The sequence below is a fragment of the Perissodus microlepis genome, chromosome 9 (assembly GCF_051167445.1).
Source record: "Perissodus microlepis isolate ML-2025 ecotype Zambia chromosome 9, ASM5116744v1, whole genome shotgun sequence".
Classification (NCBI taxonomy): Eukaryota; Metazoa; Chordata; class Actinopteri; order Cichliformes; family Cichlidae; genus Perissodus; species Perissodus microlepis.
The window spans coordinates 6,543,354-6,569,102 of record NC_140469.1 but is presented as its reverse complement, the minus strand read 5'-3'; the positions used below and the strand labels follow the sequence as shown (position 1 = coordinate 6,569,102).

Sequence of the window (25,749 nt, the reverse complement as noted above, 5' to 3'; positions counted from 1 at the left end):
ACACACACGCACGCACTCACGTACAAAGACTCGGAGACTGTCCGTCCAAAGTAATTTTTTCAACCAGTATATTGCCATCGTCAGTCGCTGGGCTTAAAAGCCTCAGAGAGGATATAACTCAAAGCCACAAGATGTTTTATCAATTTATTTTGATAAAACATTGTGATTAGAGTAAAAGTTAAACCACGGCAGTGACGCACAAGACCACACATTCACAAATGTTCTTTTCAGAGTGTATTCAGAATGGGGGCAGGGATAGCTCAGTAGGTAGAGTGGTGGCCCCAGGATCAGAAGGTTGGGGGTTCAAATCCACTGAACGGTTACCCTGAGGTACCCCTGAGCAAGGTACCGTCCCTCCACACTGCTCCCCGGGCCCAGTGGCTGCCCACTGCCTCACTGAGTGAATGGGTTAAATGCAGAGAAGAATTTCCCCACGGGGATCAATAAAGTATACATTATTATTATTGTTGTATGTCTGTGCCGTATTTTGCAAACCAACTGATCTCAGCTCACACACTGAGGTAAAGCAACTCCACTACAGCAGCTGTCAAAGTTTATAGAAATTCCAAAATGATGTCGTTGCAAGCTCTATACAAGAATGGTTGTTTAAACAGCGTCGATGGCTTATATTTACCCCTGCCCTGGATAACAAATTGTTTTTCAACGGCACACTTTTTCTTTTCCTTTCCCCTATCCGCTTCATTCAGCAGTCTGAGGGAAAGCAAAAGGTCATTTCCTGGCAGCAATCGGTGATTTCTGTAATAGAACCTACATTTGAAAACCAGGTGTTGAAACGTGGCGTGATTAAATGGATTCCAGTGGTCTGAATTTACCAAGGGTCCAGTCAGAGGCAAAGCCCAGTTGGTGAATTGTACAGACAGGTGTACTGCCATTTTAAAAGTTGGAAAAGAGAGAGAGAAAAAACAAAAGCTCAGAGAAAGAAAAGGAGGCAGATAGGAGGGCCGTCTGGAGAATAGGGGCTCCGTCAGATTGTGTTGAAAAGAGCTTTCACCTGAACGCACCGCTGCATCTTAATAACTCTTCAGCCGCTGGAAAAAAAACACCTTGTGCTCTACCTTTCCCCTCTTTCCTCTGTTTCACTCTTTTATCCGAGCAGCTGTGAAGGGCACCTGGCTGCTATCCATCTGGCTGTTTGCGTGCACGGTTGATGTGAGTCTATGCAAAGAGAGGTCTTGCGGTTGGTCTTCGGGGTTGATTGCTCTAGATTTGGGTTCAGATTTGGGTGCTGTGGCAATAGCAGCCCATGCACAGTTGAATCTGAGCAATGGCAGTATCACAGTGTGCTCTCGAGTTTCTCGTGGAACAGTTTCATCATGCTTGATTCTTGCTAACGCTTAATCTGCTGTGTTTACAGTAATGTGAGGAGAAGGTGAACTGCTGTTAATGTAACCAGGTGACAAGAGTCTAACACTTTCGAGCGACTAAGGACCAAAACCTCAGGCGTCAGCATGCGAGGTTAGCTACAGGATGCTGGCTACAGCTATAGAATAAGTGGCAGGGCCTGAGCAACTAAATGGACATTATTTTAGCCTGTCCTTAAATCTTTATCAGATTTTCCACAAGTTAAAAGCGAGAATCTTTCAGCTTCTTGATGCCTTTGTTTTCTCCATGCAATTAGCTTTCTCTCACACCCTTTTCCCCCCATTTGTTTCCCTGAAAGTGAAAAATAAAATACACAAATGCTATCCCTTTCATTATTATTTATTTCTTTTACAGATGCTCTTTGTTAGACATCAATGATGCCAGAAAGCTGTCAGAAAATCGACCCGAGTGGCTGGTTGAAGGTTGATGGACTATTTTCCGGCTGAATTGATTTTGCTGGCTGATAGAAACTCATCGCTACCCTCTCACACCTTTCCTGCAGTTGAAATGAACCATTTCTCGTTAACCATGCATGAAGAGTATTGCAGTACTGGACCTGCAATAAAACTCTTGCTTCTGTAATTTTGAAAAAAGAAGAAAAAAAGGGCCCAGGAGGATCAGGTCCTTAACGTGTGACAAATTATCTTTCAAAGAGATGTTGTTCAAAGGAAGCCGCTGTTGTTTGAGCATCAAATTGCTACCTGGCGCTTTCAAAGTTCTCCGCTGTCCCCTACACGGAGCTCATGGCGGTGGAAAGGCATTGGCAGCACTCATCTAGACAGTACAGCCAATTGACGATGACGGCACTGAGATATGTGACATGCTTACCATCAATTCACTTTCTTCTGCTCCGCTCATCTTACCCCCTTTATCTTGTCTAGTCCCTGCTTTCCATTTTCCTGTCATTCATGAACCTGGTTCTTTTTTTTCTTTTGCTTTTCCCTTTTATCCTTTTTTTTAAAAAACCTATGTGGATAGCTGATAGTGACACTGCAGTGAGTTGCAACAACAGTTTACCAACTTTAGAAAATAAGTTGAATCATCACAACCCAAAGAGATTTATTGCTTACTGTGCCAGTGACAGAGCCACGACAAATATTCAGTTTTTTTTAACTCTTTCCTGCTGAATGCTGACAGAAGTCAGAGAAATCTCACCCTCTGTCTTCAATCTTTTCTTTTTTTAACATTAGCAAGAGAAAGATGACATCGTGTTAACCCCTGACGGTACACAAGAGTTCATGACCTTTGAGATCCCTCTGAATGACTCGGGTTCAGCAGGCTTGGGGGTCAGCGTCAAAGGAAACCGGTCCAAGGAGAACCACGAAGACTTGGGCATCTTCGTCAAATCCATTATTAATGGAGGTGCTGCTAGCAAGGCAAGTAACGACTCCTTCACTCGGGCATTTCCTTGATGGATTTCATTCATGGGTTTCATTGCAACATACAGGTGTGTGCAAAGACAGTGTAGGACACAACAGTGTGACCTTCAAGTTGTAGCAGAAGGTGCGAGTGGCATAAAATTCTTTTCTCGGGGGAGAAATACTTGGCAATATTTTGTTATTTGTTTGAAAAATGAGAAATTAATTAGTGTTTATTAGCACTAGTGCCATGCAGTGGTTTTACATCTAACAACTTTTTCCCTGTCTCCCTCCCTGAGCCTGGTTTTTGCTGGAGGTTTCTTCCTGTTAAAAGGGAGTTTTTCCTTTCCACTGTCGCCAGGTGCTTGCTCATATGAAAGTCATATAATTCCTGGGGTTTTCCCTGTATTTGTATTGTACTGTATTTTGTTGTAAATAAAACTGAATTGGAATTTGCATCATTTACAAATCAAAATATGACAAAATGAATTCTGAAAAAATCTTCTTACACTTGTATTTTTGGGGGGATATGTGAAAAGGGTACATGCTAACCTTGGAAACGCTGCCTCAGGAGCAGCTTCTGTTTTACTTTATGAACTGCATTGCACTTTCTTATGATGGTTCTTGTCTACAGGATGGCCGTCTGCATGTTAACGACCAGCTTATTGCAGTCAATGGGGAGTCGCTGCTTGAGAAGACAAATCAGGAGGCCATGGAAACACTGCGCAAATCAATGTCTGTAGAGGGTAACAAGCGAGGGATGATCCAGCTCATCGTGGCCCGGCGGGTGGCCAAGAGCAGTGAGGTAACCCAGCAGTCAGGGAAGAGTCACGCTGATGTGACTAATTGGCACCACAAGGAGTCCAATTTAATTGGTCTCCCTTTGTTAAGTTTTTTAAAATCAGGTATCATTATTAGTGCTCTAATCATGACCTACAATAACATTAAGTACCATTAAGACTGTATACGATGTAATTTTTTCTACAATCATATCTAGGGATGGGTATCGTTTAGGTTTTATCTGATACCAGTACCAAACCAGTACTTTTGAAATGGTGCCGGTGTTTAAACAGTGCTCGAACCGGTGCTTAAAGAATGGAGAACACACGCTTTGTCCAAAAACCTCTCATGTTTAGCTGTTTTTTTGTAAAAAGATAACAATGTTATCCTTTTCTGCAGCTATAGGGCATATATGGTATCACTCTTGGCTGGAAGCAGTGCTTAATCAATGGAAAAAGCACCCAATTTTGTCTAAAAACCTCTCATGTTTAGCTGTTTCCCACTTTTTCTTTGGTCTTTTTAGCCTTTTTGGCCAGGGTGAAGGGAGTATCTGCCATCAAACAAGAAGACAGCCGCATGTAACTACGACGGTTTTTGCTAGTTCACCTTACTTGCATCAATATAATAACGTGGTTAGCCTACTCAACGTAAATTACACACGAACAACATTAAGCTACTCACGCAGAGAAGAACGGCTGCTGCTGCCATCATCATCCATCATCATTTCTGCTACACTGGCAGGGCTAGGGGCCAGGACTCTACTCTTCGGGTTCTTGGGGGATGTTGCTAACAGGCACCACACGCGCAGTAGATGTGCTCGGTGTGAGGTCTCGCAGCAAGCTATCAAATACGGTGCATTTCTCGGCTTTTAACAAAATGCTATATGTTGCCAGGTGTTTCATCAGATTCGAGGTGTTACCTCCTTTGCACAGTATCACCTTAAAGCACTTGTTGCAGGCTGCTGAGTTTGCATCTTTTGCTGTGAAGTACAGCCAGACTTTTGACCGCTTCGCTTTGGGCATTTTTAATCTGTAGCTCTGCTCTAAAAGAACGTACGTACCTGGGCCCGCCTACTATGCTTGCAAAGGTAAAATGATTGGCTGGAATCCAAAGTGTATGACATCTCAGGAAAAAAAAGCACCAAAATGAAGCACCGAAATGTGCGCTGCTTTTCGGTCTGGTTACTACCGTTTATGTCAGAACCAGATACCGGTACCCATCCCTAATCATATCCCTGTTTTGAGTTGGTAAGGTGGAATAAGACACTAGAATGAAGATGAGGGATAGCTACATATCAACTTGGCTGATAGATGATATTGATTTTCCTCTACCTTTCCAGTGCTGCTAATCTAAGCCCCATAGGTTTTGGGAAATTTGAGATAGCTAGAGAAGGACCTTTATGAAGCGACCACACCACCATGCAAATCTTCAAACATTCACATTTCCTGTGTGAGATATAGTGATAGCATCTCCCATTTTCCCCATTCTCTGCGTGATTTTTTTCTTTGCTCACGGTGGGCCTTGATATGATATCTAAGAAGTACTTCACCGAGTTGTGATTGACAGCTCTCCAGAATAACACTGTAGGATTGGGAGATAAAGGAATATGGATATTTGTCACGAAGCAACAGTCAAGAATATTAAAGTGCTGGGATTTCACCTTCGTGAAACGTCCATTGTGATGCAAAACTTAACCTGGCCTACCTTTTTTTTTTTTTTTTTTTTTCCATCAACAAAACTGTCATTCACATAGTGTGGTTAAAGGGGGGGAAATGCAATGCATGGTGTGACTGTATCCCAGCGTAGTGGAATGATGTGTGAATGCATTCGCAGCCTCGTGCACGCTCACTCGCCCTGCAGCCAGAGGTTGTAGATCAGGTTTGATTAGTGTTGCTGTGACTCTAATTGGAGCCTCTGTCCTGTGGCTGTGTGTCAGTTTGGAGTCTCACGCTGAGGCTCCCCTCCCCTTCCCCTGTCCTTCACCCTCTCTGGTAACCCCTCATCCGCTAAGCATTCTCTAGCAGCCCCTGCTACCTCGTGCAGTTGTTTTCCTTTCGTTTCCATGTTCAGTTTTCGCCTCCCTTACTCCAGCCTGTGGTTCTCCATAGTCTTAACAGGTGGAAATTTTTAGACATTTCAGGGAAAACTGCAGCTGAATTTATCCGAATGACGCCGCATTTGTTTTACTGCAGCGTTACAGTTCATGCCACTGTCCAATATACACAACCTGCTCTTTGCCTGGCTTTATTTCTCCTCACCACCACACCCCCCATTTGCCGCCCCTCCTTCTCCCCGCTCTTTCTCCACCCTGCCTCCTGACCGAGACTGAGAGAGGACACATGTCCCTCCTGGGAAACCTCAGCCCCAAGGTTCAGTGAGTTCTATCGCTTCGGTCCAGTCACTCTCCTGTCGTCTTTAATCTCTCACCAGCAGGCAGACAGGTAGATAGACTGACAGTAAGCAGACAGCTGGGCTACTGTCATTAGAAATGGCTATATGTGTGTGTGTGTGTGTGTGTGTGTGTGTGTTTACACTTTTTATTATTAAACTAGCACTCTGTAGGCAGAAAGATGAAAAATGCTATTTGTACATTAATCTATTTAGAGAGAAGTTACGTTTGTATATCACTTGGTATTTATTTCAAACATTAGTTGCTATGAGACAACACGGTGACAGCATTGCAAAGAAGCAAAGAGTGTCTGAAAACTAAACCAGAAGGAGATATAATGGTACATTTTAGATTCCATCTATCAAAGTCCCATTACTGGCAACCATACGCTGCAGTGTTTTCTGGGAGCTTCATGGTTTGAATAGATGCCTTAAAGCCACTGGAGGGTTATTTTAATGTACTCTGAGTGGAGAAAAGATAAGCTTGTAAAGTGTAAGAATTTCAACCTCAAGTGAGAGAAGCGCAAGTTAAATGTTGACTCAGGCTCCCAGCTGCAGCCTGGTCCCCCCCCCATGTTCAGCCGTATCGGCCCAGCAGATATGCGGGGAGCCCGCGCCAGTTTGCCACTGTCACCCAGCCCGAATGGGAGTGAGCACTGGAGGCCACCGTTGAAATGAATCAGATCCATCACTGTCTGCAGGGGAGAGGAGCTGAACAGCGCAGCCTAATGCATCAGAGTGGTGGTTGAGGCGGCGGGGGGCTTCAGTGGGTGCACTATATCCAGGCCACCCCAGTCTGTGAAAATTGCATTGATTTCATCATCACCTTGCTTTGTCCACTGGCCTGAAGTGAGGGAAGTTTTTGGTAAAACACAGCAGTGGCTTAAGCTTGTTTGGATTGCTGCTTGGGGGGCCAAAAAAACTACACCAGACACATTTTCCTTCATGTAATGTAGCTAAAAATCTTTTAACTGATGAGGACCCAAACATGAAGCACCTTAATGGAAATATGAAACACAGTGTGGCAGTTGCAGATCTAAAACATGCACACAATTAAATTGCCCAAGGTCTTCCTGAAATCCTTTTTTTCTTGTGGCAGGGCTTGGAGCTTGTTCCATCTAGAAAAAGATTCTTTCAAAGACAAAGACGAGTGTTTCAGCAGGCGGGTTCATGCTGCCCATGATTAATCCCATGTCTGAGGAGAACCTGGTCTATTCGTACCGCCATTAAAGCAGCAGCGATGAGTAGCCTGTGCCTTGGGTTAAATTAGATCCCCCTCCCCCACCCCAACCTTGGAATAGAGGAAAAAAAACCTTCAGCATGATTAAGGTCATATTCATGTCTAACAAAGCAGTGGGCTGCTCTGTGTGGGGGCTATTTTTAATGTAGCACAAACCCGGAAGGTCTCCATTTGCCTGATTCAAAATATGACAAGTGTCGACACTTTACTGCAATCACCCAAGTTTTAAAGCACCAATCTCAATTTGCCCGGGAACACTCAGTCAGCCAGGTCACAGAACAGCAGTGACCCAACAAAGCAGGAAGTCGGACGTAAAAAGGTCACCGTTAGAAGAGTTGATGAAAGTTTTCAGAAGAGTGGCGTGTCTTGGAAATGAATCCTAATGCCAGCAGATAATGAATTTAACAAGCGACCAGACAGAAGAGACAGGTAGGAAGAAAATGTGTTATTTATAATATATTCACTGCAGTACACACACAAACACACGCACCTCCAAACACACAGACGCACACACTATGCACCACCACTCTGAACCAGAACAATTAATCCTTCTGTTCTGGCTTCACAGATAGCCTCTGTTTGAAAAACCACCATTCTGCCCCAGATAGTCAAGCAGTAAGATTGGTCACAGCCAATATGTTTGAAACATTGTAATTGCATCTCTGCTTCAGACTGTTTAATTTCTCTTTCTATATCTGAGTTCTGTTAATATATCGTCACATGTGTTTAAGCAATTAAATTTTCGAAAAGTCATTTCAGTTCCATTATTTTTATTCAGCCACTCTTGCCGAGTGTTCTCTGTCTTTAAGCGCGCAGACTGATGCCCGAGTGGCAAACCTCAGTCTCGTGCGCTAATTTCTTTTCCCGCGATCACGGTTTGCTCTCTTTCTTTGACTGAGCGATTTCAACTTTCTGTCAGTCTGATTCAAACCCTGTCCCGTTGTCTCATTACGACCCGCCATCGCCACGTTTGTCTGACGCACAATCAAGCGTGCGCTTTTTAAATTAGTTGTTCACCGTAGAAACGTTAATGATATCGCAATTATACACTAGATAGGAGAAACCTGCAATTACAGTTTTCTATTTGCATGGAGGTTATTTCCCTGAAATGGGGAAAGCCGAGCGTTGTTCAGCACGAATGTAGAAATTTGGAGTAGACTTAGTTGAGAAGTGTGCCTCATACGTAGAACAAATGGAAATAGAAATAAATGGAGTATGAAAAGTCCCATATGTAGCTATCACACAGCTAACATACAGACCTACCATAGTTTGTTTGAGTGTGATATTGAATGTCATGTTAAGTTCCTAAGTTTATCAGCTGCCCTCCTCTTGAAAGAAACTGATTAATATGGGAGCAGGCAAAAAAGACCTCTGTTTGTTATTAAACGCAGTCAGAACTCCTTTACATAAAAAGGTTTATTAGAAAAGTCCAATCTTAACTAATGTGCGGAGACTTCATGTAATGCCAGTGAATCAATCAGGCCCCATCTTATCTTAAAGACCTCATAGTACCATATCACCGCAGTAGAGCTCTTATCCCTCAGACTGCTGGTTTACTTGGGGTTGCTGTGATATTAAAAGTAGAATGGGAGGCAGAGCCTTCAGCTTTCAGGCTCCTCTTCTGTGGAACCAGCTCCCATATTGGATTCAGGAGACAGACACCCTCTCTGCTTGTAAGATTAGACTTAAAACTTTTATTTTTAATAAAGCTTAGAGTTAGGGCTGGATCAGGAATCCTCCCTTAGTTACGCTGCAAAAGATCTAAGGTGCTGGGGACTTCCCATGATGCAATGAATGTTTCTTCTTCACTTATGTCTTGACAGTACACTCTGCGTTTATAGGCCACTCTGCATTTAATCATTAGTTATTGTTAACCTCTGGCTCTCTTCCATAGTGTGTCTTCTGTCCTTTCTCCCTCCCTGAGCCTGGTTCTGCCAGAGGCTTCTTCCTGTTAAAAGGGGGTTTTTCCTTCCCACTGTCCCCAAGGTGGTTGCTCATAGGTTCTTGTCTGATGGTTGGGGTTTTCTATGTATATGTTGTTTTTTTACTTTACAAAATAAAGTGCCTTGAGGTGACTGTTGTTGTAGTATAGTGCTATATAAATAAGATTGAACTGAATTGAACTAAATTAAGCTGGACTTGGTATGTCCAACATGCACAAACACAAATATTGTGTTTAAGAAAGTTAACTTAGTGGTAAATGTCTGTTTCTGTGTGTTGCAACAGCCTTTGCACATCATGATATTTCTAAGATATTTATCACACAGGTGTCTAAAAGCTGACAGGCTGATGATAAGCATGCATGCGGTTTGGTTTAGTTTCACTGATTTGTAATTCATCACACGACATATTATGCCTCTCTGTGCATTTGTGATGTTATTTATGACTGAGATCTCCTGCAGACATGGGCTTTTTTTTTTTTTTTGACAGACTGGCAGTCGCGTTGTTTTGTTTTTTTCCACCAATCCTTCGTGACAGGTCTATGACAATTTGCTGGTAAAGCGCTGCATTAATCAGGGCAACAAAAACATTTTTCTACAAGATACTTCACCACAAAATCATTTGTGCCTTTGTTTTCTATGTTGTCGGGTAAGACTTTGCTCATTCTTTGCATCTACAGGCTGAGTTGAAAATCAGAATGTGCGATTTTTACATTGTGGAGCTCGAGCACAGAATTCAAGAGACATAATAAAAATATTTCTAGCTGTCTTTAGTGACTTTCTGTCAACACTGCATAGATATAGATATAAAGGTTTATGTAAAGCATTCCCTATATTTTGACCTCTTGATACACTTTACAGTCTTGCACCTCCAGTTGCGTATATACCGTGTGGGACAATCGCTGCAGTGTCTGGCCGAGTGCATTTAGGTACCTGAGAAATGCTTTTCTGGTTTCCCGTGTTCCCTGTTTCTTGAGCCATTAACATTTCACCTCGTATACAGCAACGCTCTGTTTTTTGCTGTTCCTCGACAAATGAACCATGAGTAATCCCAACATTTACTACACTGACATCCTGACATGCATGACAGCTAATCAACATCAGCGCTTAAATGGAAGAAATGTGGCAGGCTTTATAGCAGAATGATGCGTAATGATGAAAGGGCAATGCGAGGAGTGTGGGGAGGGGTGGAAGGGTGGGTGGGGGTTAAAACACATTTTTCCACCAGACGTGATTAATACAAAACTGGCAACCACCATATTAAACGTGCTATATTAAACAGAGCAGGCATGTGGGTTTTTTTTTCCAGATATTCTATTATGTTTAGAAATGTAATAAATGGAAACAGCATGGGTGAAATGGGAACGTTGTTGTAGAAACGGAGCTGAGGTGTGACTAAAGCGCTAAAATTTGGCTTCGTCAGTCCAAACAACATTCTCCCGGGTGCACTGTGACTTGTCAACATTCATTTAGACAAACTCCACTTGGGTTTTTTCTTTATGTTTCTTTTTTACATCATGAGTGCTCATCATGAGTTGTCCTCTGTTGGCATACTTGCATATTATGCAACCATTGCATACTAATCTTGGAAGTCAGATTGTGTTTGTGCTCTATTGATCAGCACTTCTGTTCAAATAGGGCCCAGGTTTAGTCTTGCAGCTACACCTACAGAGGTCGCTTAGATTCTTTGACCTCAAACATGCTAATAATGTTGGTAGTTTAAGGGCACGTTATTAGGCTGCTTGTATTCTTGTAAAAGATCTTTATTATTTGCACGAATTTGGATCTTTTCACAACTTCTTTTATTCAGTTGTATCCAATGAAGGGAAGCACGCATGGCAAATACACAAAAGAGGCAGTATATTCAGCCATTGTCTGTTTTACGCACATTGGTTTGAATCCAATTAATGCAATTTTCTCATGAAAGGGTTCTGCTGAGCAACAGCAAGAATGACCTCACCTCTTCATAAATTGGTTTGTTTGCTATGACTCTTGTCTTTATTTGGAGAATGTGGCCAGAGACAGTAATGGGCTAGCTAAAAACACTGTTTTATTATTGATAAGAGATGGAAGACGGCACAGAAGTGAGATGAATGTGGCGCAGACTTTACTGCTTTCACCTTAACATTGTTGCGTCATAAGGACTCATAGCCATAGTAACTCAATTAACTCTGTGAAGAGACTACATATAACAGCTGATTCTGTAAGTGAAAGAGCACCAAAGCAATGTCCTCAGCATGCCAATAGGCCTGTTTGTAATCCATTCCAATAGTATTGCTGTTAGTCACTAAGAGACGGTTTATGCAAAGAGACAAGGGGGAAGGAAGTGGCTGGTCCTAACAAAAGACGCTCAGTCGGATGAGAGAAGGGCTGATCGATAGAGCTTTGAGAGAGCTATCAATCAGAGCCCTCCTTATGGTTTTATTAGTATTGAGCTGACCACTGCTGGGAGAGACCTTAAGACAATGAGATGCTGGCCCCGCGAAAGAGGCAAGAGTAAGGGAGGGAAATTTGTGTTGACCAACCCTCTGGCCACTCGTATGGACTGATTGAATTCAAGTTAGATAGTGACATGTAGGAACTAGAGCTCACCTGTTGTCATAGCAAATAGGAGTGATTCATGGGAAGGGATAAAGTGAGGGCACAGAGCAGTGCACTCTGGGAGATGGAGTTTGCAATGACACAGTGACTAAATTGAGAAAAGCGGATCACAGAGCAGCAGAAATGCAATTCCAGCGCTGCCGGGCCCTCATTCCCGGCCTGCTCTCTAAGGACTAACTCATTTAGGAGCGGCAGGGGAAGCTCAATAGGACCAATTGAGAGAATAATATATTGAATCTAGCGGTTGAGTGGGCTGCTTGGGCATGGCTGAGGACTGTGGAGGTGAAGTGTGTGCTTAGTTTCTGAAAACTCAAGTATTGTTGAGCAACATATGTAACTGTATGCAAATACAAATACACAGATGTACGCCTTTCACTTCACAGGATAGTGCTCGGGTATGAGTTATGTATGAGATTCTTGAACTGTTATTGAACTTGACAAATGTGAATAGAACCTCATTCTATACAGACCTGTTGTGACCCGCAATTATAAATCCTGTTGAATAAAAGAAAAGTCAATGGAAGCCTATTTGCTTGGTATGAGCAATCATGTCGTTTTCAGTGCAGAGCTACAAAAAAGTTATGTGTGTGAGGAGAATGTTAAGTGTAAATACAGTATGTAAAAGCTTTGATCATTTAAAAAAACAACGAATGTTTTGTCATGTCTGTTGGACTGCTAGTGAGCTAGAGATCTTTAGTTTCATCTAACCCTACCTTTTTCTTGTGACAGATGAGTTGACAGCACCTGCCTAATATTCCCCTTTTGCTGTCGAAACAGCCCTGGCCCATCGAGGCATGGACTGGTTTCTTCATCAAGATGTTAGCAGCAGATGATTTAAGTTGTGGGGTGGGCCCTCCATAGACTAGTTTGTCATGGAGAATTGGCGAATTCAACACCTTAAACTCATTGTCAAACGCTTTTTGTTTTGTGACGGCGTGCAATATCCTGCTGAAAGACGCCACAGCCGTTAGGGAATATTGTTTGCATGAAAAGGTGTACACAGTCTGCATAGGTAAGTGGTACGTGTCAAAGTAACATCCAAATGAATAGTAGGACCTAAGGTTTCCCAGAAGAATATTGCCCAAAACATCACAGAACATCACATTGCCTCCACTGGCTTTCCAAGTAAGCATCACACACACCTGAGTTTGCACGTGATATAAAAGAAAGCATGATTTATCATATCAGGCCCCCAATTTCTATTGCTCCATGATCCAGATCTTGTGACCATTGTTGGCACTTTCAGCGGTAGACAGGGCCCAGCATGGGCACCCATACGGAACAAATTGCAATGTATTGTGTATTCTGACACATTTCAATCAGAAAGATTGTGTTCAGGCTAATTGTTAAATTTAAGTCTCTGAACACTTGTTGCCTGTACTTTAAGTACTATAAACACAATGCTAAAAACCTCCATGTACCAACAGTGTAGCTGTACACTTCTACACTGCTGCATTTACTTGCTGACATGTAGTAGGCAGTCTTTGCATCTGATAAACATATATAATATGCTGAACCTGCAATTTATATTTTCATCACCAGACACACTGACAGCTTATTATGACACAATTTTATTTATTTTATTGATAATTTGCTGGTTCACTGAAGGACCATTCTGACACGTCCTAACACGGTAAACATTAATGTAAACAATCCAGTTAATTACCGCTGTTTTATTTATTGTTTCCTAACCATTCCAGTGAGCCATCACAGCACCAGGGCCTTGGCCTCTGCCGATCTAATTAATGTTAATAATTACACCTGTGTTTACCCTCCAATGACTGCATGACAAAACAGCTAATGTGAAAAGGGCCTATTTGTTTTTCAAGTACAAAACTACTTTGTTTTACTATGAAACTTTTGCCGTAACTGCTTTCATACAGCATTCAAGTGGACAGCACTCACAGGCACTGCACAACTTCCATACATGCTTGAAATATATGTAACAGAAAACCACGACATGTAAAACAAGTACGATTGGCGCTTGCAATCTCGATGCTTGCATTACATCTGAATACACACAAAGCATAATGTGTGTATTCTCCTGTATTCTTGCTGCATCCAGTGTGAGAGGAAAGAGCTTTAAAAATCTCACAGTATTTGAGTGCAGCCTGTAGGTGGAGTTTAGGGTGATAGATGGTTCGCTAGGCAACAAGACAAGACCTTTATTATGTTGCAGTTGGAGACAGAGCAGTGGCTTAACAGTTAAACCCGAGCAGGTGTTATTCTCACATACCTCACTGCTGTGCTGGTTTTCTATCTGTGTCATACTTTGGTGAAAGTGAAGTTTTGCTAAGAAGTCCTAAAAGACTTGCGAGTCCACTTTGGGAGGCACAGGCATTAGGTTAAGGCTCTAGGTGGATGTGAGAAGCTAATGAAAGTGGGGTATATCTAGCCAGCAGAGAGGTGAGTTGTGCCTGGGGCAGGATGCAGCAGCTTAAGAATTGTAATTACAGCATTATGGTGGAGGTTGACTGGATTAGGGCCCCGGCAACAGGCTGAGACCATGATAGAAGGCCAGGAAATGGCCATGGACTAGACATTATTAGCCTTGGTTGACAGCTTAAGACCATGCCTGTCAACACACTGCTTCTTCTCCCTTACTGAGTACTCAAGGTCAGGGAGATGCTGATGTGCAGGCAAAAAAAACAACATTTGTGCACAAGTCTGCACTTCCCACAGATGTATTTAGAACACACAGACACACACACGCAGATATGCAAGTGCACTGCACATTAAAGCATTGCCTTGAACACACAAACGCACGTGCATGTTTAGCGAGTCCAGCGGGAGGGGAGCAGCTCCTGATCTCAGTGTAAGTCGCAGAGCTCTGCCCTCTCCCTCTGTCAACACGATAATCCACTCTGAAAATGACTAGATTAAAACACATTAAAAACGTGATAATATGATGAGACCCTGTGGTAAGAAAGGGCTAAACATCACTGAAAGACTTAAAGGAGCAAGCACACCTTTAGAAAAAACAAAACCCCCCAAAAATTAAAATAAAGAAATCGGCGTCTTTGCCAAGTTGCCCAATTGATGTTAGAATAAATTGGCTTGCTGTGATATCACAAAGCAGTTTTCTTTCTCCATTTCATTATCAGAATGTTTCCAGAATTGCCCATCACAACAGGATATCTTGACAACTGAATATTAGTTGGTGGCAAATTGTGCAGGAACGTGTCACAGCTTTTCGTAGAAACCTGCACCACTAAATATTCACAAGTGTGTTAGCAGAGGCAGCCGGGGCTAAAGCATTAGCATGCACAGAAGCGGATTTAATTAATACTGAATACACAAAGATTAAATTGCTGCAATTTTGACTTTGTGTTATGTTTATTCCAATGTCTGTTTGCCATAGAAGCCAGTAAATACATTTCACATAAACCTGTCCGGCTCTTAGAGATAGAGGGGTCTTGGTATTCCTTCTGAGATCTAGTCCACTCAGTGCCTTCTGTACATAGTTTTCATATCACTTTGGTCCTAAGCTGCTCTCTCTGTTCCAATCTTTCCACATATTTCCACCTACCTCTTACCCAAAACCTTCCATCTTAATTCTGTCAAGCTCATGACAAGTCTCTGGCTGATCTGAGACAGATTAAAAAGTGCAGAGTGGCTGAATAAAGGAGAGAAAAGCGAGTTAAATAAATCTTCATTTCAACAATTTGAACCTTATTGAGTCTGAATCATCTAGGGACGTGCTTTTTATTAAAGGGCTGGCAGTGGCCGCGGCTCTGATTGTAATTGCGTTGACCCAGCCCCCCCACCCCCGTTTCACGCGCACTCGTGCACGCTTCACTCCGACATCTTCTCTTATCAACACGCTGTCCCGATAAAGTCTTGTGCTTTCAACTTCATTAAACCTCTCATTTATATTAAACAGCCGATAAGTCCTTCTACCCCGGTATGCATCTCCCAGGATGCACAGCTCCCGCAAGGATGTGATCTCTACTGCACCCACAATTCACCAGGGCCGCAGCTCCCACACCCAATAATTCTCCCTTTTTTTTTTTTTTTTTTTGTAAAACCTGTCATTTGTTCACAAAAGCCTCAGCAGCACATCCTCTTCTTTTCTCTCCCCCTCGTCTCCATCCTGCTCCTCTGTCTCCCTGCTGCTCTTGTTGTTACATTTTTACTCCCCTTTTTCTTGGCCGGGAGCCAGCAGAGTGTTGTGAGACATCAATATTAGCCGGGGCCTCTTGGTTTAAAGCGTGCTTTAGAGTATAGAGTTGAGCCACGCTGGACTGTCTAGCTGCAAGGGAGCTATCTGTAATAGGTCCTGTACAGGGAGTTCTTTTCCAGTGGATTCCCCTGGCTGCCCACAAGCTGCTATAAAGAACTGTGAGAAATTAGGATAATACCCAGGTTTTATTTTCTTCTATCTGCTTTTTATTTTTCCCTATCTACTCCCAAACTCTTGGTTCGGTTGTTTCTATCCAAAATACCACGTTTGACAGGCTATTGGCTCTTGAATACTCAAGACTATCTGTGTACACTGGTCCCAGACGAGCCACTAACCATGTTCAGCTGTCAAGACTGACATACACTGACTGTGAGTGGGCTCAATAACCACCAGTGCAGCACATTGACCATGTGGCAAATGTCACTGGTCCATTTACTAGGGCTCATTGTTAGAGAGAGCTATCTATTGGCCTATGGGAAATCCATTGAGCTTTATCCAGCTCTGACTACTGCACGACCCGTTTCACACTGCTGAAGCAGAAAATACCGAGATGTAAGCCGAGATTGATACTGAAGCACCGGTTCTATGTTTTTGGTGTATTGGTGGCACAGCACTGGGATCCATTCTACTGACCCATTTTTATGTGAACACCATGTGTGTATCACCTTAATCCTATATTCACAAACTGAAATAGAAGGAATAATACTTACACTTTACATTCTTCTATAGTTAAAAAAAATGACCTATAGCTTTATTGAAATGTATTGTTTAAAAGTACAAGTTGTTCCTTCTGACTGTTTTTATGTAATGAAATATCTTTCTATGATAAATGTGAGCGGAGATCTTAGCATCAATATCAAGTAAAAAGTTTTAGTGCTTATCAGAGTTTGCTAATGACAAAATACCTGCAGAAGTATAACATAGCTACATAGCACTTTGTGTTTCGTGCTAATCCTAGTTAGCTAGTTAGCGAACACTGATATGCTAAAACCAATGTTGGGGTCATTGCTCAAAAGTAATATTTTACACATTATCTGTTGCTTTTCTTAAAAGTTATTCAGTAGAGTATTTATTTACTTGATGGAAAAAGTACTTTGTTAAATCACTTGTTACATTACTTTGGCGTTACTCTGTAAAACGACTTGAAACATGTTGTCATAAACCATATGCTATAGTTCCACATGCAAACACAAAATTCCGGATTCTGGGCTAGCTTAGCGTTAGCATGCTGTCTGTGCAGATGATCGCAAAGTGCTGAAGTTGTGTTAGCTGATTGTAGCATAAGTGCACAGGAGGATTTTTTTTTTTTATTTCTATTAGTGGTGTACAGATAACCGAAGAACCTTTGTAACTCAAGTAATGACATAATTGTAACTACTATGATGATAATTACTCAGTTTAGTACAGTAACATGTTACATTACAGTTAAGTGTTACTTTGAATGTGTTACACCCAAAACTGGTTAAAACTAAGATGGTGATTGGTAGCTCCTTCTTTATCACATCTTAGCATTGCAGCATTTGATTGTTCACGCTTGTTAGCAAGTTGTCCTGTATTTGATGAGAAAAAGTAACAACAACAAAAAAAAAAAACACTAATTTGACTCAGTTTCTTTTTTCAGTTTACGAATACTGTAAATACAATACATGATCCAAAAAAGTCACAGATTTAGAATGTATTTGAAACCTAAATCTGCACGTTACTAGTTTAGATTAGGCAGTGTGATTGTTTGTCTGTCTTATGAGTTGTAAGCAAGTCTTTTCTCCCCGGTCCATGTAGGAAGTCCCTGGCAGCCCTTCATTTTTGGAGCATCCTCTTAACTCTGTTCTGGAGAGCCATGAACGACGGATCTCCAACTCTCTCTATGAAACCACAGAGGGCCCAGACAGCGTCTCCACTCCACGAGCTAATACGATCGGACGCATTGGTGAGTGTAACATGTCAACACTTTTATTTCATTTTCCCTTTCTTCACCTTTATGTCTCTTTCACCTTCTGCTAGATAGAAATTACTCCACAAATTGGATTTATTTTTTGGCCAAGCTCTCCTGATTTACCCTGATGGGAACTCGGGTTGAGTTGTTAACCTCATGTACACTGAATGTATTTTCTGACATGCCCAGATCAATTTTAACATTAGCCAAAGCACCTCTGAAATGCATCGTCTTCACACCCTCACCCCCCACATCACATTCCAAGGTGTGCTGTTTCACTCTTTAAACCTCCCAGGGATTAATGTCAGACTCAATCCTCCCCACCTTCACTTCGCTCCTGACTGGTTTCACTTGGGTCAATTTCCATTCTGCCCAGATGACATCATCAGGCTGAGATCTCGGCTCTTCAGATGTATTAGAATTGGCAATTCAATCCTCGAGTAATCACTGCTGTCATCTCAGTATCAGCAGACCTTTCTCATATGCGTGCGTGCAGAAGCTGAAGGTGACTGCATCAGTGTGGGGAGGGCGTTATTCTGGGAAATGATGAAGTTTAGGCAAATGTATCTACAGCATTTTTCATCCTTCATTCCTTTTTACACCTCTTTTTCACTCTCACCTTCCTTAACTCGCTTTCCCCTCACATTATCTTCTTTATCTATATTATGCTTCTTGCCCTTTTGTCTCCTCCTTCCCCAATCAACTGTCTCCTCATGATCTCTTTGTCTTTAGTCTTTCTCCTTTGTCACCTATCACCCCGTCATCCTTCTGTACACTCTGCAAAGTGAATTTGTAATCTATCACTGATCTACTCTTTCTTCCTTTCTGCTCTTCTCTCAGTCATTCTCCTGTTTCTTTTCTATAACCTCCCCACCATCCCCACCCCAAGAGTGGTGCCACACTGCCACTGATCATAGAAGATCAGAGACTGTGTCAGAAGCATCTGATGGTTAATTAAGCTTTCAGATCAATAGGGCTTGCCCCTGACACTCTCTCTCCCTCTGTCTCCTCTTCTCTCTTTTTTTCCACTCTTTCATCATGCTTTTCTCCTCCAGCCCAAATCAGATGTTTTCAAATTGGTTGGGTTTTTCTCTTACTTTGACTTATTTATTCCACTGGCTTTTCCAGTGCAGGTTTTTCAGAACACTGCTCTGATCATGAGAAGCAAAACTGTGGGGGCACTGATGGAAATGTTTTTTTATTTTTTTTTTGGGCGATTGAAACCTCAAGGGTGTGTAGCTCTCATCTCATTCTGAAGAGTGGGAGTCAAATGAGCCAAGTGGAAAAGTTTTCGAGGTGGGGGCGGAGTAGGTGCTAAAGCAGTAAGTTATCACAGCTAAAGCTCAGCTGAGTCTCAGATCTTTGACTCGGCTTGTCTCGCTGCAAGAATATGCCATTTCCTTTTCTTCTGTGTCTTCAGGCTGTCTCTGGGTCACGTCCTCGTTAACCCATGTCTACTTTCTCTGACATGTCTTCATCTTTTAAACTGACAAAATTCTGTTATTTAAGTCTACTGCGCAGTAACATTTATTGCTATTTATTTTTGCAACACAACACAGCTGCTGTGAAAAGACATGTAGCTCCGAAGAAGTGCTACAATAAATATGGTACTCCATCATAGAGTTCAATTCAAATCAATTTAATTTTATTTATACAGCGCCAAATCATAACAACAGTCGCCTCAAGACGCTTTATATTGTAAGGTAGAGCCTACAATAATACATTCAGAAAAAAACCCAACAATCATATGACCCCCTATGAGCAAGCACTTTGGCGACAGTGGGAAGGAAAAACTCCCTTTTAACAGGAAGAAACCTCCGGCAGAACCAGGCTCAGGGAGGGGCGGGGCCATCTGCTGCGACTGGATGGGGTGAGAGAAGGAAAACAGGATAAAAGACATGCTGTGGAAGAGAGCCAGAGATAATAACAAGTGTGATTGAATGCAGAGAGGTCTATTAACACATAGTGAGTGAGAAAGGTGACTGAAAAGGAAAAACTCATGGGAATCTCCCGGCAGCCTACGTGTATTGCAGCATAACTAAGGGAGGATTCAGGGTCACCTGATCCAGCCCTAACTATATGCTTTAGCAAAAAGGAAAGCCTAATCTTAAAAGTAGAGATAGTTTCTGTCTCCCAAATCCAAACTGGAAGCTGTTTCCACAGAAGAGGGGCCTGAAAACTGAAGGCTCTGCCTCTCATTCTACTTTTAAATACTCTAGGAACAACAAATAGGCCTGCAGAGCGAGAGCGAAGTGCTCTAATAGGGTGATATGGTACTACAAGGTCATTAAGATAAGATGGGGCCTGATTATTTAAGACCTTGTATGTGAGGAGCAGGATTTTGAATTCAATTCTGAATTTAACAGGGAGCCAATGAAGAGAAACTAATACAGGAGAAATATGCTCTCTCTTTCTAGTCCCTGTCAGGACTCTTGCTGCAGCATTTTGGATTAACTGAAGGCTTTTCAGCGAGTTTTTTGGACATCCTTATAATAACGAATCACAGTCACACATTGTCCTAGAACGACACCTCATATTGTATGTTGAACCATATTGGATACTTAAAACCTACAGCATACACCATATGGACTAAAGTATTAGGCCACGCCTCTTTGAATTCAGCTGTTTTCTGTTCCATTGCTACAGCGTTATAAAATCAGATATTCCCCAATCACCCTGTAACTGCCACAAATTTGCAGACCTGGTAATGTTAGAGAGCGGGGTCACTGAGTGCTCAAGTTCATAGTGCATAAAAGTTGCCAGTTCCAAACCTCCTCTGGCCTTATCATCAGCACAAAAGTGTGCTAGGAGCTTCGAGGTATGTGTTTTCATGGTAGAGCAGCTTCTGTAGGTGTAATGTGCTTTTGTCTATATAGTGCATCTTCTTAGATTATTTATTTTATTAATATTAATAATAAAAAAAAAATACAATACAAGTGGAAAATATCTGTCCAGCCAAAATCCTTTCATACGCAAGCTGAAAATGTTTGTTTTTTTTCTGAGCATTTCTTCTTGGACAAGTCTCCTGTCTTTACACTCTTTACACTGATTTTGAAACTTGTTGTTATGTTGAAGACATGTTGATAGATGATGCATTTATCTTCTTCTTTTTTTTCATTTGCCCCGACAGCCCCATGAATATTATTTTAGTTGTGAGTGGGCGTCGTAATTGGAAACTGTTCCTGATTGCTCACTCTGTCGCTGAGGAACTGAGTGCAGTGGTTCATGTTTAAACGTCTGTCAGTCTGTGACCACTTTTGTCAAAACACTAACGTCAGAACTGTGAACTACAGTGTTGAGTGCTCATGTAATCATGTAGAAATGACTGCTCTGTACTGATGACTTAGAAAATCAACTTGTTAACAGTCATCACAGCTGATGGTTCCCAGTGCAAAACCGTGTCTAGTTTTCTCCCTTGTACACGCTGATTTTGTGGGGGGTTAACGCCTGAGGTTTAGTGAGGTAGTCAGATCCTGGATGGCAAAAAAACAGGATAAGACTGACGTCATACTCTAATCACAATCCATAATAATGCGTGAGCATCTGTACGAATGCAAAAAGCCAGGGTAGAGATTTCATGTCATTTTAATTCTGTAAAAAGAAGTGATGCTTCACTGTCCTCTCTGATTTGTCCATAAATAAGTGGCGATGGCTTACTGTTATTCACGGCCCTTCGTGACCTTGGAAATGATTTAATGTCAGCAGTGTCATTGTTTACTTTGGAGGCAAATAGCATAAATATTCCTGACATAATCTTACACACGTAAATTCATCTGCCATGCAGACAACAGCTACCTACTTTAATTTAAATGAAGGCAACGCATAGTGTTGTGAAAACACCTGTGAAGCTGTCACAGTGAAGTGCATTTATCGGTGTTGATGGTAAATGTCTGCGGGTTAGACAGAGAATAGCTGTTTTTGCTCCATCTTCTTCTGCTTGTTATTTCATATGGGGCTCAGACATATTGCCTGGTGCGTGAGATGTGACAGTTGTGGTTAGGGGACAGATATCGAGATTGGCTCAGCAAGGTCAGCAAGCATACAGCCGCCAGGGCTTGACTGACAACTTGATTTTGAGTGCATCTAACCTGCTAAATTTCTGAATCATGAAGGCCAGAGGTGTGGAGTATGGGATATGGTGCGACGCACTTAGTGCATTACTTACAAACTAAAAAGAACTACACGCTCGCGCAGAACCTCTGCAGCTGCTTCTACCCACTGATGTGAGCTGTGCATTCCCCTTTGGAGCAAACGGTGATTACAGGCAAAACTCTGAGGCATTCCATCTCTTAAAAGACAAACAAAGGAACTCTCTAACCAAATCAAGCACTCTCCTCTGATGCTCCACTGCATTACGCTGCCTGAGCCTCTATAAATGAATCGAGACACAGAGGTAAATGGGATGGAATGGTTTTGCTGCTCAAGAATTAAGACCTGACTGTGATTGCGAGTTATTGCAGATGGCAGCAAGTCAATTCAGTGAAATTGTAAACTCCATATTTCTGCCAAGCCATGATTGTTGTTGTCGTGCTCTCTGTGTACTGTTAAAAAAAAAGAGCAAATAGCTGCAATGCTCCTCAGATGCCTTATCTCACCTTACCTTAAGTATTGATCAGAAACCTGGCTCTCTAGTCTACACCCAATATTCACAGGCTGCCTTTCTTCTGAAACATGAGGAAAAGGTCTCGAGTCTCTGGGGTAATTGGTGCAATTGAATGAAATTATAGGAATCATAATCATGGCAACAGCAGAGACGTGCTCACACAGGAGACAGGTGCTATTGACCTAGTATAGTGCCATTACATTGATCATGTGGACACTTTTGCTGCGATCTTGCCTGTAGTATTTTGGGCTGTCATTCAGGACTGTCTGCTTGGTGTGCAATTCAGCTGATCAATAGTTCCAGGTAGTCCCATTCTTGGATTGTTTCAGTAAGCCGTGCAGCTCTGTGATGCTGTCAGCGTTAGCTTCACACATGCATGAACACATCATGGCCAAAAAGCTGTATCTACTGTCAGCAGGTGGTGAACATAAAGCACTCTGCTTGACTCCATGCTCAAAGTAGATGAGTTCTTCACTCTACTTTTTGCTTTCTTTTCATGCTATCCTTCCATCCATGCCCATGTTTTGCCCTCTAAAGGTGAAGGGATAGAGATCTACCAAGTAAAGGAATAGAGAACTATCAAAGAAGCCGTCTCATTTACACAAAAAAGTAGGAAAGAAAGAAGGAAAGAGGAAATATGCAAGAAGGAAATATGAAGCCAAGTAAAATCTCCTGCATGTTCATACTGTGACAGCGACAGTCAGGGTTTTGCCGCAAAGGTCGTTAGCATCACACCCAGCTTTTGCCTTTCCGTTCTGTCTAATTGAAAAGTGCCACCGGGTGTGGGATCCACACGCTGGGGTGAAAATTAAGGCTCGTGCACAAATGCTTTCTGTGCATGTGGCTTTTTGACCCAAACTGAGTGCATGCCTAGCAGCGAAGGACAGGTAGTGGCGTTAGACTGGAGGTGGGAACCAGGCGAGCAGAGTCCTGCTGTTGTCACACAGGAAAGAAGGTGTTTGCAGGATGTAATGTGTGCGATGCAGGCAAGGGTGTAAAATCCTGCAGGCACATTGACCCAAATTAAAAAAACAAGCAAAAAAAGGTACTTGTAGAAGTTCTTTTTACCCTTTATGATTAAAAATCCTTTAAAAAAAGTCATCCTTTCTTTATGCTCACCTGTCAGAAGAATAGCGAGCTCTTTTTAAAATCAGTGTGTGTATATAGTGTTACTAGGGCTGGGCGATATGGCCTAAAATTCATATCGCGATATAATTTGAAGCATGTGCGGTAACGATATATATCACAATATAATCTTTTCTTCTGTATAACGTATTTTCCACACTATAAGGCACACTTAAAATGCTTTAATTTTCTCAAAAATCGAGAGTGTGCCTTATGTATGAATTCTGGTTGTGCTTACTGACCTCAAACCGATTTTGGCGTGCAGAAATCTGTTAAAAAATGTTTTAGTACAACTTTGGTAAGCTGCACTGCTTGATGGATTGTCAGAGCATTACGGCTGCCGCAGTGAGGAGCTTCGTCTATGTTAGCATAACATTAGCACAGTGAAGCTGGAGGATGAATCCCAACTTTTTTCCACTCGATAAAAGTTAACGTGAGGGTATATATAACTAATATACAAATGCAATCGCATAGCAGGATGCTATACACGGGCCAAACTTCAGTCAGGAGAACAACTGAGATTATTCATCCACAATACAAGGTTAGTTATTAATATACTGCAACAACATGGGAATAGAGCAGCTGCGACAGAATTCAACATTAATGAATCAATGTTACAGAAGTGGAGGAAGCGCAGTTTTTGGCTTTCCCCATATGTCAGAAGTGCTTCATCTCTTTGCTATGACTGTCGCCCGCCATAATTTGCAGATGATAATGGTTGTAGCCGCTGCGATGCTGTCGACCAAAACAGGCGCAGCTTAATGACATCATCAACATGCGCTATCGCGATAGAGCGGTATAGTCTATTTATATCGTTTCTATCTTATATCGTTTATATCGCCCACCCCTAAGTGTTACCCTGAAATTTGACCCTTTTCTCTGCTTTGCTGTGCTTATTCTTTTGAAGTGGCATGAGCGTAAGTTTAGCAGCAATCTTTTTAATGTATTCTGTAAAAAAACATAAATAAATAAATAAAAGGCAGCAGTATTTGCAAGATGCACTTTCAAAATGTTTTTCAAAAGAAAGTTTTGCGTGACATATCACCTTTAAGTTATGTAAAAACATGAGCTTGGTAATTGGCGACAGTTATGGGGGTGAAGGAAGTTTTACTTTTAGAAACACTTGTGCATATCAGCAGTGTTGTGTTTAAAGTATAATTTGTGTGATATTGTGGGAAAGGGAGACTCTAATCATATAAAGTACCACACAGTAACTCTAATTTGTGTATAAAGTACAAACTAATGTTATAAACCAACCTGTTACAAATGAATCAAGTGAAAGTACTTTTTTTTTTCTTTAACATACTGCTTCTGGATATTGAGCTACTCTGGCTGCTGTTTGTGTGAAAAAATATTGATGTGATTATGATGCTGTTCCCTGAAATGCCATCTGCAGGCTAAATAAAAGCCTTGGATGTGAGTGCTGTTCTTCATTCAACACCATCGATGGCTTGACCTCTAGAAAAGAAAACCCTTTTAGTTGCTTCGTGGTAATACGTCGCAGAGTGGTGGTCAGACAGTCTTTGCCCGTAGCAATGACTTCCATAAATTGATGTTTTAGCATTAAGCTGTCATCACCTTAGTTTTCCAAGCATATGTGTATAATAGACACACATTTGCCAGTATGTGGTTATAGGGACCTTCTGCCAGGATTCTAAATATATAAGAAATTGACTGGATGTTAAAGGTTCTGTTCTTGTGTCCATGGGAAGCATTGATCATCTCCATGTGTCTCTATAAGTCTCACACTTTAGTAGCTGCTCTTCATATACCAGACGTCTTGATGCCGTGTTTCCCTACAAGGAAGAGATTGTCATAAAGCCAATCTACTAAATGCGCTGATCAATAGCATTAATGAAGGAATCCCTTGTGGAACATGGTGGAACACTGCTGAAAAACGGCACCGATGTCCCTTGGTGTACATAAAGGCTTTCGGCTTCTGCTGGTATGTACTTAGGGTGATTACCTGCTGCTATCCGTGTATGGGTCTGATAGCTGTGACAGCATGGATCAACTAATGACCTCTCCTCCATCCACATCAATAGGCCAAAGTGTCACAGGAGGAAAAGGAGGAGGGAGAACATAGAGGAAAAGAAAGTGTGAGAGTGCGTGATGGGACAGAGATGGAGGAAATCGAGCAGGAGAGGGAAGATGGAGTGAGGCTATTAGTGTGACCTCTCACCTAACAGCTCAATGCTTCAACAGGTAATGCTTG

General features: G+C 42.0%; 1 protein-coding gene across 1 annotated transcript in view; it reads left to right on the top strand.

Moving 5' to 3' along the window:
* Positions 1 to 25,749, top strand: part of LOC146379933 (partitioning defective 3 homolog) — a 354,176-nt gene that overhangs the window by 194,657 nt on the left and 133,770 nt on the right. The window contains exons 13-15 of the mRNA XM_084938841.1: positions 2,574 to 2,759; positions 3,376 to 3,546; positions 17,653 to 17,800. Of these exons, the coding sequence (XP_084794967.1) occupies positions 2,574 to 2,759; positions 3,376 to 3,546; positions 17,653 to 17,800 (505 nt within the window). The remainder of the gene's footprint in view (positions 1 to 2,573; positions 2,760 to 3,375; positions 3,547 to 17,652; positions 17,801 to 25,749) is intronic.